This window comes from Vidua chalybeata, chromosome 9 (genome assembly GCF_026979565.1).
Source record: "Vidua chalybeata isolate OUT-0048 chromosome 9, bVidCha1 merged haplotype, whole genome shotgun sequence".
Taxonomy (NCBI): Eukaryota; Metazoa; Chordata; class Aves; order Passeriformes; family Viduidae; genus Vidua; species Vidua chalybeata.
This window is the reverse complement of record NC_071538.1, coordinates 21,741,263-21,753,782: the sequence shown is the minus strand read 5'-3', so window position 1 is coordinate 21,753,782 and position 12,520 is coordinate 21,741,263. Positions and strand designations below refer to the sequence as shown.

The following is a 12,520-nucleotide window of genomic DNA, read 5'->3' as shown; positions in this document are numbered from 1 at the left end:
TTCTGATGTTCTTCAATATAAATTCCTTTTGGAATGATGTGTAGGATATGGATATGTTTGCAGCCCTTCTCAGGTCTTACACATTGGTCTTCCCCCTGTGCTTTGGCAGGTGAATTATGCACTGAGTGCTGGGATGGTTGTGGCTATATTCGCTGGATTCAACAAGAAAGCATATGCCTCCCCGACCAATCTCCCTGTGCTCGTTGCCTTGCTGCTCCTGTATGGGTGAGTGTTCAAGGTTATTGCTGCGGGAGGACCCTGTATTTCACATGGAAATGATTTCATGTTAGTGGAACCCAGCTTTGAAGAATAGAACTGAGTGGATCCAAAACAGGTTAAAACTAAATTCTTCTATGGGATGTTTACATATTTTGTCTGGCTACATGCTGTAAAGGTGATTCTTTTGTCGCTGCCTGCCTTGCATTTTTAAGCATTAAATGTGACCCGCACAGGAAAATATATTTGTTATGTTTGCTGATTTCTTCCTTGTACATTGTGTAGAAATATAGTGGTTGTTCATTTGCCACATTCACAGTCAATACTAAAGTGTCTTTCAGCATTCAGCATTTCTTTGTTTCTTCTTCTTGGTGTACAATTCACTGAAATGTGCAAAGATACCTGGGGTGATAGCAACCTTGCTAGCATTAAGTTTTCTCAATTTTAGCAGTGTCTTATACCCTGCATTTTAATAGTAAAAAAATGACTAAGCAGAAAAAAATCTCACATAGTAACCAGGGAGAAAAAATACTGTGGTGGGTTACTGGTTGGCTACACCATTTTGTTATACTTGGGATGGGAAGAAAGCTTAACTTTGTGTTTTCTTTAGGCCAACTGACATGAGAATATTGAGAATTTATCATAGTTTTTTCTATTTCTTGCATGCAGATGGGCAGTAATTCCCATGATGTACCCTGCTTCTTCTTTCTTCAGTATCCCCAGCACTGCTTATGTTGCACTGTCTTGTATTAATCTCTTTGTGGGAATCAACAGCAGTGCTATTACATTCATCCTGGAATTATTTGAAAATAATCCGGTAAGTAATGTTTTGTAATTTTGATGGATGCCAGGCTCCTCCAAAGCCTCTGTCTCACTCCTCTCTACAGCTGGACAGGGAGAGAAATATAATGAAGGCACCATGAGTTAAGGACTGTGAGAGATTGGTCACCAAATACCATCACAGGCAAATATGAGAGATGTTAGTTGAATTTATTATTTAAAAAAATCAGAGCAGGATAATGAGAAATAAAATAGGATCTGGAAAAAAACACCTTCTCCCCATCCTTCCCTTCTTCCCAACTCTGCCTCCTCCCCTAGTGGCACAGGGAGACAAGGAATGAGGATTATGGTTAGTTCATCACCCATTGTTTCTCCCACTGCTTAGGGAGAGGAGTTCTTCCCCTCCTCCACTGTGGGGTCCTTCAACAGGAGACAGCTCTCCATGAACTTCTCCAACATGAGTCCATCTCACGAGCCACAGTTCTCTGCAAACTGCTGCAGTATGATTCTATCCCACAGGCAATAGTCCTTCCAGACTGCTGCAGCACGGGTAGCTCTTCCACAGGGTACAATCCCTCAAGGACAGGCTGCTCCAGCATGGACTCCTCTCTCCATGGGCCTCCCACGGGGTCACAGCCTCCTTTCAGGCATCCACTTGCTCTGGCATGGGTCTCTGCCATGGGCTGCAGATGGATCTCTGCATCCCTGTGCACCTCCAAGGGCTGCAAGCTGCTTTACCATCATCTGCATCAGGGACTGCAGAGGAATCTCAGCTCCAGCACCTGGAGCACCTCCTTCGCCCTCTTCTCCACTGACCTATGAGCAAACTTCTTCATACTTTCACAACTGGAGAGGTCTAGACATGGCACTTTGTGCTTGTTTCTGCAGCTTGTGTTGTATGGGAAGATGTAGATGGTAGGCACTTTCTCCTGGCCATTATTGTCTTAGAGGAGGTGCTTTGCTGATAGTAGCATTTTGAGAATTGCCTGAAAATTATTTAACACTGTCAGAAAGATGACAGAATACAGCAAGTGCCAAAATCAGTTCTTAGGAAGGCTTAGAGATCAGTTTATGAAGTGCTGTTGGTTTGTATGCACTACTGCTATCACCTCCACAGTTGTTGCAGCTCTGGCCACTACATTTGACACTCCATCTCACAGCAGTCCAATTAGCTATCATTACTGATGGTGCATTTTCAAACACTCTGATCAATGCTGATCAAGCATTGTTATTTGCTGCAAAGAAGAAACAGATCTTGGTTAAATTCATGTTTTTAAGGGCCAACTTGACAATATTTTCTGTCCCTGCTGTTCCTGCACTTAGAGCTATGGTTCTTGATAGCACAGAATTCAATCTAGTGCCATTCAGTCTATGGGACATCAAGGCAGCATGGTTACCTTTGAAAACATGTCTCTGTTGGAGACACTATCTCCTGAGAGAAGATGGCCCTTCTCTGGATTTGGTGCTGGTGCAGCTCAACTGCTGCTGGCACTTACACTGTTTCAGGCATCTCCACATTGCACCAAGATCCACTGTGTAATTATGCCCAGACACCAGTACTTTTCAGTTTTGTGGCAGCCCTGGCTCTTGTAATGGCTTAATCCTTTGTCAAGCAAGCACCACAAAGCCACTCACTCCCTGTGCCCTCCCCCACTCCCTTCCACTCCCCCACCTCAGGGAATGGGGTAGAGAGTCAGAAGACTGAAAGTGAGAAAACTCATAGGTTGAGATAAAGACAGTTTAATAGTTAAAGCAAAAGCTGTGCACACGAGGAATTCATTCACCACTTCCCATGGGCAGGCAGGTGGTCAGCCATCTCCAAGGAAGCAGGGCTCCATCACACATAATGGTGGCTTGGGAAGACAAATGCTGTAACTCTGAACACTGCTCTCTTACTTCTTCTTCCAACTTCATGTGCTGAGCATGACTCCATATGGTCTGGGATATCCCTTGGGCCAGTTGGGGCCAGCTGTCCCAGCTATGTTCCCTCCCAGCTCCTTATGCACCTCCAGCTCCTTGCTAGGGGGTAAGGTAAGGCACAGAAAAAGCCCTTTCTCTGCAAATACTGCTTAGAAATAGCTAAAACATCCCTGTTGTGTTATCAGCCCTGTTTTCAGTGCAAATCCAAAACAGCCCCATAGCAGCTTTACATGTTATTACCAGCAGAATTACATTACCTCTGCTACATAGAGAAATACTTCATTACAAAAACAATTTTTTTCCCCCATTGCCAGTTTATCACAAGCACCTTGTCTGGTGCAGTGTATGCCAGGATTTTGCTGTTTATGTTTTATGTTGCTTTGAGTGTAACTTGATAAATACTCTGTTTTCTCTGTTTTAAGAAAACAGAACATCCAGTTTCTCTGACATGACAAAGAACTTTTCACTTAATGTTGCTGGTTTAAACATCTTATGTTGTTTCTGTTTCTTACAGTCTTTGCTGAAGTTTAATAAAACATTGAAAAACGTACTGCTTGTCCTCCCACATTTTTGTTTGGGCCGTGGACTCATCGACTTGGCCATGAACCAAGCTGTGACTGAAGTATATGCAAGGTTTGGTAAGTAAAGCCAATAAGAAACAAGTCATGGCAGTGTCACATGTCCTGATCTTGGATGAGATGTTTGGAAGGATTAAGTCAGAAAAGTAGTAGATTTTTGAAGTATGAAAGTTCACCCTCTCTGAAGGAATCACAGCTTCTGATAGTGCTGCCAGAACTCTACAGCCCAGCCACTAGTCTGCATTGGAAATGAACCCATTTGTTCAGTGTCAGACTCTGGTGTCTTTTTATCCTTTGGAAGATCTTAAATCACTACAGGAGGATTTATTTTTTCATTTCATTTGAATACCTCTGTTAATGTTTAAAGTGAATGTTGTTTTTCAAATGCATTCTCTTGGGATATGGTTGTCTTTGATATCAGGCAACTTATCAAAAGAATAGTCATACCATTCTATGAGTATGACGATAGAACAGAACTGTTCTGTTCTAATTCAGAAAACGTGTGTCTTTTCACATAATCCATGCAAGTTTCATGTAATGATATCCAAATTAGTGCATCTTCAGAGAGATTATTTTTACTCCATGCAGCAGCTGAACTTGGAAGGCATTTGTCAAGACTTTTTATAAGACTTGAAAATTAAAACTATTGCCTGATCATGAGCAAATAAAGTAGAGTAATTTATTATGATTATGCTTTTTGTTCTGAGGATAGTGGGATTTTTCAGCAGTATTTCACCTTCCTTTCTGGTGCTCTTTCTCCAAAGGTGAGGAGCATGTTTTTGATCCCTTTCAGTGGGACTTTGTTGGAAAGAACCTGGTTGCCATGGCTCTTCAAGGAGTTGTGTTCTTCTTTCTGAATCTCTTTATGCAGCACCGTTTGTTCTCCACAAGATGGTATGTCTAAAAGTTCTATGAATGTTTCTTTATTAAAAGAATGACTACCTTTGATATTCTCTATGTCCCTCTTCTTTTTGTTCTTAATTTTTCTCTAAGTTTATGGCTTTTTTTGTTTTCTATTTACTTACCTGATCTTATCTTAATTTATTGATATCCTGACCCAAGAAAACATTTACAAATCTGCATTATCTTAAGAGGATTTAAGAATATTTTATTAAAGAAATTAGTTTTCTTGAATTAAGATTTGAATATAATTTTTTCATTTCAGACACTGTGATAGTGAGATTATAAAATTACCTGGAGGGTTTGTAGTGTCCTCAGTCAGGCTAGTACTAACTAGTACTATGAGCTACTAGCCTGGCATCCCAAGACAGTAATTCTAGTCTGTGGCACAGGACAGCTGTATCCTGGACACTATGTGAACTTCTCTCTGCTTTACAAATGTGCCTCTCCCTTGATGAAAAGAGCTACCAACCAGCCGTGAGTGGGTCATTCACTCCTGTTCAAGACTGCCAAGAAGAGTACTAATTGGTGCAATTATAAAAATACTGTCTTGCAGAGAGATCTACTCAAAACTTCTACTTCTAAGGACCATCACTAGCTACTAAGAGTAGCTAAATAGTGAAAGCTGTGGCTAAGGGGCAGGTTATTGTCATATCAGTGACTGACAAGGCATGTTCTTTTGAGCAAGCCATTTCCTCCCTTTTTAGTATCTAGAGATTAACTTTAAAGGTCAGGGCTTCTCCCAACAGCAGGAGTACTTCAGCCAACTGTGAAGTTTCAACCCCACTGCTTCCAGCAGTCACATTTTTGCAGCAGATTAGCCACTGTTTCACACTGTTATTCTAACTGAACCCAGGGCAACCCAGTATCTTGGATTTTTCTAGGTTTGCTGAGACTGCCATGTCACCTATTATTAATGAAGATGAGGATGTTGCAGAAGAAAGAAAAAGAATTATGAATGGAGGAAACAAAACAGATATCTTACAATTACAAGAACTGACCAAGGTAATATTTTGTGAAGAAAGAAAAAGAATATTTACTCCTGTCTCAGTTCTAAAGTTTCCTCATCCCAATAGCATTAAACTACTAAACTAAAAATACAGATGATTTTAATTTCTGTAGATGTCTTGAAATAGAAACTTTCCTCTTTTTTTTTTCCTTCCCCTGTCAATATAGATTTATGCAGGTCGACGCAAGCCTGCAGTGGACAGACTCTGTGTTGGCATCCGTCCCGGAGAGGTAGGTTGTTCAATAACACTGGATTACATTCCATGGATCAGTTCAGATTTTATGCCCCTGCTGATTTGCAAGTTGGAAATATTAAAGAATGATAAATTTTGCAATTTAGTGCTTTGGTCTTTTGGGAGTGAATGGTGCTGGCAAAACAACAACATTCAAAATGCTGACTGGAGATACTGATGTGACATCTGGAGATGCTGTAGTGGCTGGCAGTAGGTAAGTACCTTAAAAAAAAACCCTGTGACAGTCCATTTACCAGCATAGAACTGTCCAGATCACACTCTCAATGATCCAGCAGCTCTATGGCACCAAGATCACAGGTAACACACAATTGCATTTGATACCTTTAACACTTGTAAAATCTGTGGGTTAGTTGTAGTAATACTACCAGTGGGACATGGCAATCCTATCTAGTGGCAAGAGCTCCCAAACATAAGATAACCTATCCAACAGGGTACTTTGATCTGAGCTTTGGGATTTTTCTCTGGCTATTTCTAGCATCTTTGTTTACACAGTGCTGGTATAATGTCATAAGTTATTACATGGTATGCACTTACGTTGGTTTACTTCCAGGTTGTGTGCCTTGGCTTGTTAGGTGTAGTTGGGATTTGATTCTTTGTCCATTGATGTGATTTGAACAATAACTCTTTTGTTGCAAGGACATGGTCCTGGTCAGCCTGTTCTAGGTGCCTCTGCCCAGGCAGGGTCAGTGGACAAGATAACCTCCAGGGCCCCCTTCCAACCACACCCATTCTGTGATTTTGTACTTTTCCTACTACCATTGAAGTGTTAGCCTTGTGTCCTGCCTATCTGTTGCTAGTGACCATATTTTGAGCTGAAATAACTGCTTCTTTTTTCTAGATATAAACACCGATTTCAAAAAATAATAAACCCGAGGGGCTGTTTAAAGAACATCTCATTAAGTTAGTCTATACTTTAACAAGAAAATGAGTGAGGGAAAATGGGCTTACACTCTCAACCAGGACCGAGCTGACTTAAGACAATAATATACTCCTTGCTCTTATGAACAGACAGATATTTTCATAGCATGTTTTATCAGGAAGAATTAATTCTCCCCTTACAAGAATTGTTGCCCCAGAAAATAAGGATTTTATTCAAAGTGCTTTTCTCTGTCTTAGTGCTAGTATTACAGAACTACAACTGTTTTCTTTGTTTCTCCAGTATATTGACCCACATTTCTAATGTCCATCAAAACATGGGATACTGCCCTCAGTTTGATGCCATTGATGACCTGCTCACAGGACGAGAACACCTCTATTTATATGCACGCTTGAGGGGGGTTCCAGCAGAAGAAATCAAGAGGGTAAAGTACTCTTGCTTTGGATAGTTACAGTGCTATTTGTAATGATTAATGGTGTTCTTAACATGCTAAGGGCCAGAATTTCCAAAGTGTACTCGATTTTCTGTGTATTGAAGTCCTGGGTGTGGTTCCTGTCCTTTGGACAGTTAAGTAGCAGGACCACACTATCAAATGCAGGTTCCCAGGCATTAATGGTACTTGCAAATCTGTGGCACCAACAGTGGAAGGCTAAAGATGTGATTCCTGTGGCTCAGAATGGCACTGGTTGCTGTTTTGCTCTTGCCTTTAAAGTTGTGCATGTACAGGGAAGCAAGCATGAAGAAGATTCCAGAAGAAAATAATTTAAATTCCTGCACAAATAGAAGTCTACAGCTGAGGCTGCTTTATGGCTTTCCTTCACATAGTTAGAACACCCCTCATCATCATCATAAATATTTTGTACTTCCCTGGTCCAGTTCTAAAATGAATGTGCTAAAACCCAGGCGACTGTCATGTTTCTACCAGAAGAAAGATGTATCAACAATCCTGTCTGTTCTGCATTCGCTGCTGTGTGAAACAGATGGTCTTTCTCACAGGTTGCTGAATGGGGCATCCAGAAGCTGGGACTTCCTCTGTACGCAGACCACCTGGCAGGGACCTACAGTGGCGGCAACAAGCGCAAGCTCTCCACTGCCATTGCCCTGATAGGGTGCCCACCACTCATCTTGCTAGTAAGTGTCATGGAAACATAGCCCTGAGTAGTTCAATATAACATCTCATAACACTACATGCTAAAGAGCTACAAAGTCCTTGAAAGCTCATTTCTGCCCTCAATTTACAGCTATTTCAGTGTAATTTTGAATTAATTTCAGGCATAGTCTGGGATGTGTAACTATGTTTCTAATGGACTCCAAGTGATTACAAAAGAAAGATCTTCAAAAAAGAATGTGTCGAGATAAAATCTATAATCCAGAAAAATCTGAATTTAAACTGTTTTTTAGTTTCAATTTGCCTTTTCCTGTCAGAGTGTAGCCACTGATATAAAAGATGATCTTCCAACATATCCACCTGGCTTTTCCCAACAGAACAAAGGAAGACACCTACCCTTTTCCAGCCTTTAATATCTTTGGAATAAATGATACAATTTTATAGTAAACTATACAAATGCTGAAATGTAGTTCCTGCCAAATAAAATAAGTGATCAAATAATTGCATATCTAAAGGGAAATTCAGTATGAAATTACTACAGAAATTCTTTATTTAGACTATATTCTACCACCTTAATTTGTATGTCTATGACTTTTAGACACAATCACTTTTACTTTGTAAAGTCTGTGAAGAAGTGTTTTAATACATTTTAGTAGCCTGATTCCTTGTACCATTTAATATGCCTTTACATGTATTCTGCCTGTAGTAAACAGTCAGATTAAATGTTTTCTCATAATTTTTTAAGACAAGATGTCAATGAAAATTTTTCTATCTTAATTATGTTTACTTTTTTTGTTACTTACTGAGTTAGCTGATTTATGTAGGATCAAATCCTTAGGTGACTTCAAGAATGACTAAAATGATTTCACTGATTTCTTGGATTGAACAATGTATGAACAACAATGTATGAACAACATATGAACAACATATGTTTATGCAAGTAAGACGACCTGGTGAGAGCTCATTGTTGCCCAGAAAAGGCACTTCCTTCCCTGTAGCTGTGCCCTACACAGAGAGCACTGTATTCTTACCTGCAGTCCATGTTCTTGTTTCCTTACTGCTTTGTGCCAAGAAGTCCATTGGTACCCACTCACTCCTACACTTCTCAAGGTCTATGTGCTTTCTCAAGGCACAGATTACTGTAGAGAAACAATCACATGCTTTGGTCCAAAAAATGACCTGATATAAATAGCTTTTCCCTGTTTTATCTGACTCTGATTGCCTTAACATTTCCATTACAGGATGAACCGACTACCGGGATGGACCCTCAGTCCCGGCGCCTCCTGTGGGACTCTATTGTTGGTGTGCTCAGAGATGGGCGAGCGGTGGTTCTAACCTCACACAGGTAAGAACAGTTCAAATTCAGAAACTGAAAGCAGCTGAAGTACATCTGTTGGCTTTTATCTCAAATATCTCTTCTCTGTTTTGAAAGTATGGAAGAATGTGAAGCCCTCTGTACTCGTTTAGCCATCATGGTACAAGGTACCTTCAAATGCCTAGGCACAATTCAGGAGCTAAAATACAAGTAAGTAGAATATTTTTATGGTGGTTTTTAATGGGAAAATTTGGTGTATATGACATGTACGTATTCTTAATATAAGCAATTCAATGGTTAACCACACCTATTTCTGGGTGCAGCTCTGTTGTATATTAGACAGTCTGACCAGATCTCATTTCAACTCTATGATGCTACATACCACTTCTGCAAGGCAAATACAGCAGGGCTTCCTAAAAAGCTGGATCTTATGCAATATCTTTCTGTTATTGTTTTCATAGCTGCAGAAAACTAATTTCCTTCCTGAATGATGAAACAACCTCTTCACCCAATTCCTAAATCCACATGTCCTTCCCAGGTTTGGAGACGGCTACATTGTCACTCTGAAAATCAAAGCTCCGAAGTCTGGGCTGCCTCCAGATCCTGCTCCTGCTGAGAAATTCATACGCATCAACTTCCCAGGGAGTTTACAGAGAGAGAAACACTACAACATGCTGCAGTATCAGATTTGCTCTTCCTCTCTGGCTAAGATTTTTCGATTAATAATCTCCAATAAGGAAAATTTGCATATTGAAGAATATTCTGTGTCTCAAACAACATTAGATCAGGTAAGTAAAAAGTAAAACATCCACGAGAAAGCCTGTCTGGTGAGAATTAGGCAACATAATGTATCCAAACAACTGAAGGACTAAATTGTTTAGAGAATTATCTCACACCTCTTTCTCAGGCAAGATTCCCAGGCCTCTCATCAAGGAGGGTGTATCAGTATGAATCAGTAACTTATTCCCTGTGTAAATAGTTGCCATGTGAAAGCTGGTAAGACAGCATTTCCCGTATGACAGAATTCACACAACCCATTCCTTCGGGAACAGCAGTCTGAGCAAGGTCAGCAATTTGGAATGAGACTGAGCTGAGAATATAATTTCATTTTAAATAAGAGGTTTGGACTGTGTTGTGTTAAAGATACTGTGAGAAGCAATTAGACACACAAAACCTGGGAAGTCTACTGGGAGTTTTGAAAACACCCATTTGCTAGAGGGTATTTATCCCATCTGTCTGCTTTCCTAAGTAACAAAGGGTCCACATATGCAAAGCTGATTTTGGTGGGATTGCTAGAGAGGCATTCCTGGCTGCCTTTCAGCTTCTTACTAAAATATTCTGTCTCCTCTTTCCTATCACAACCAAACTCAGGCTGTGCAAACTCTGCAAACCTGGCTGAAGCCATTTCCTCCTTAAGAAAAAGTAGGATTTTACTTGCAAGCAAGTACCTCCAAAGGAAGGAAGTGGCAAGGAAGTTTATCAAAATAAAGGAGGAACTCATGATTTTAGGTGATAATGCAGTGTCTCAGTTCAGTTGATGTCTGTGGTTCCTCTTTCTGTCTGTTTCCTATAGAGCAGTCATTCCACTAACTCATCTCAGTTGAAGACATGGTGATGTTTTCTGTTTTCCTCACACAGGTTTTTGTGAACTTTGCTAAACAGCAGATGGAGGATGAGGAAATTCCTTTGCATCCGCGTGCAGCTGGAGCCAGCCGAGAAGCCAGGGTGTCCCCAGCTCTGCATCAGCAGGCAGTTGCATAGACTGCTCCTGCAGCCTCCAGGCTGTGTGTGTGCACAGTGCTAGCACGTGCCATACCAGAGCAGAGCAAGGGTAAAACAAAGGTTTGCACACTCAGTATTACACTGATTTTTTTGCACCTTTCTGAGCACTGTGCTCTCAACAACAACAGCCCTAGCAACAGCCAACTTCTACTGCTCTACCAGTAACACTACATGCTGAGAGTGTCAAAGGAAAGGCAGGTCCTTGCTATAGCATAAAATCTTCCGCTAACATAAAGTCCATTATAAGATACAAGAAGAGAAGTCTCATTCCTTCTTGTTGACATATAAATAACATCAAAGATGGATTCTCCAGCTGGTACTTTCAGGCTGGCAGGTTTTTCTCTTTAACCCTTATGTCAACTGCTGCGAGTCAGCAGACATCCCAAGGCTGAGAGCATTGCCCAGCTTAGAAGCGGATTCCTGCTGTGCTGAGTGCATGGGACCATCAAGGTCAGAACAGTGCTGCCTGATGAGGCTAGTCTTGGGAGATTGCTTCACTGTCTCACCAGGCTGCCAGTGAAAACAGACGGTTGTCTCAGCAAGAATGAAAAGAATTAATTCAGAGCTCAGACTCAGACAAGAAGCTTGCTTTAAAAAAAAAATTAATTAAAATGATCTCATACTCATCTTCAAGTTGCCTCAAAGAGAGGCCAAATGTTAAAATGGAGATGAAAAAGAAAGAGAGTATGTCCAAATCTGCCAAAAGTTTTGTTTTCTTGCAAATACATGGAAAGGTCTCTTTGTTACTAAACAGGAACAATTTTTTCTTCTCTCCTGCGACTGGACATTAAGTGGGTATAAAGTGTGAATAGGGTATGTGCTTTCTACCTCCTCAGAAGGAAAATTTCAACCTGCTTGTACTCCACACTGCACTCAGTGGGAAACCATTTGACATTTAGCTCTTTTTCCTGGTTCACAGTTTAACTAGTGGCAAAACAATACTGAAAACAAATTCATAATGATGTATTGCTTCAGTTAACTATCAGATCTAATAATTTCTAAGAAATCTTCTCTAAGATATGTTACACAGAATAAAATCTGGATCATGTATTTTTGCTTTGAAAGATATTTTTCTTCAATTGATGTAGATTTTTTTTATAAGGACACTCTTGCTTTTTACTGTACAAAATATTATGAAACTTCAGCAACCAGCTGTAGCCTTCTCTTTTTGCCATAATTATTTCAACTGGTTTTAAAATAGATTTTATTGCATATTTCACCCTTACAAATAGTTGCAAAAACCTTTCTATACATCTATTATAGATAAATAAATTAATTACGAAACAAAACAGTATCTATGCATTCTCTTCATATTCTAAAATAGCTTATTTAAAATGTCATTCAGACAGATTTCAATAGCCTTTTTAAACTAGATTTACACAAAACCCAACTAAGTCCCACAGAACATCCTGTGACAAAGGAAACACAGGAAGTCCAAAAGGAAGCTGATTTTTCTCCCTGGCTCTGAAAATAGGAAGAGCGTTCCAAGGACTAGCAGTCACTTCATGTATTTACAAAGTGCATTAAAAACTACTGAGAGAAGCTGGGTGTAAAATGCTGGGTAAAAGGTCGATTAGTATCATAAGAAGATGTTATATCAAAACAGACCAGATATCAAAGATCTGGCATAGGTTAGATTGCTTCTGAATCTTATTTACTAGTATGCAACTACTAATGAAGACAAAAAAACAAACAAAAAAACCCAGCAGAGGATATTACATTCACAAATAATATTATTTCTTACTTAAGATTCTTTTGGCAAATTAGGGGTTAGACCCAAAT

At 40.0% G+C, this 12,520-nt stretch overlaps 1 protein-coding gene across 1 annotated transcript in view; it reads left to right on the top strand.

Moving 5' to 3' along the window:
• ABCA4 (ATP binding cassette subfamily A member 4) overlaps positions 1-12,020 on the top strand; it is a 65,525-nt gene extending 53,505 nt beyond the window's left edge. Inside the window, exons 37-49 of the mRNA XM_053950499.1 lie at positions 110-225; positions 886-1,033; positions 3,431-3,554; positions 4,259-4,388; positions 5,279-5,399; positions 5,571-5,633; positions 5,743-5,849; positions 6,816-6,957; positions 7,530-7,664; positions 8,883-8,986; positions 9,074-9,166; positions 9,495-9,744; positions 10,595-12,020. Of these exons, the coding sequence (XP_053806474.1) occupies positions 110-225; positions 886-1,033; positions 3,431-3,554; positions 4,259-4,388; positions 5,279-5,399; positions 5,571-5,633; positions 5,743-5,849; positions 6,816-6,957; positions 7,530-7,664; positions 8,883-8,986; positions 9,074-9,166; positions 9,495-9,744; positions 10,595-10,717 (1,656 nt within the window). The 3' untranslated portion in view covers positions 10,718-12,020. The remainder of the gene's footprint in view (positions 1-109; positions 226-885; positions 1,034-3,430; positions 3,555-4,258; positions 4,389-5,278; positions 5,400-5,570; positions 5,634-5,742; positions 5,850-6,815; positions 6,958-7,529; positions 7,665-8,882; positions 8,987-9,073; positions 9,167-9,494; positions 9,745-10,594) is intronic.
• Positions 12,021-12,520: the final 500 nt, after the last annotated feature.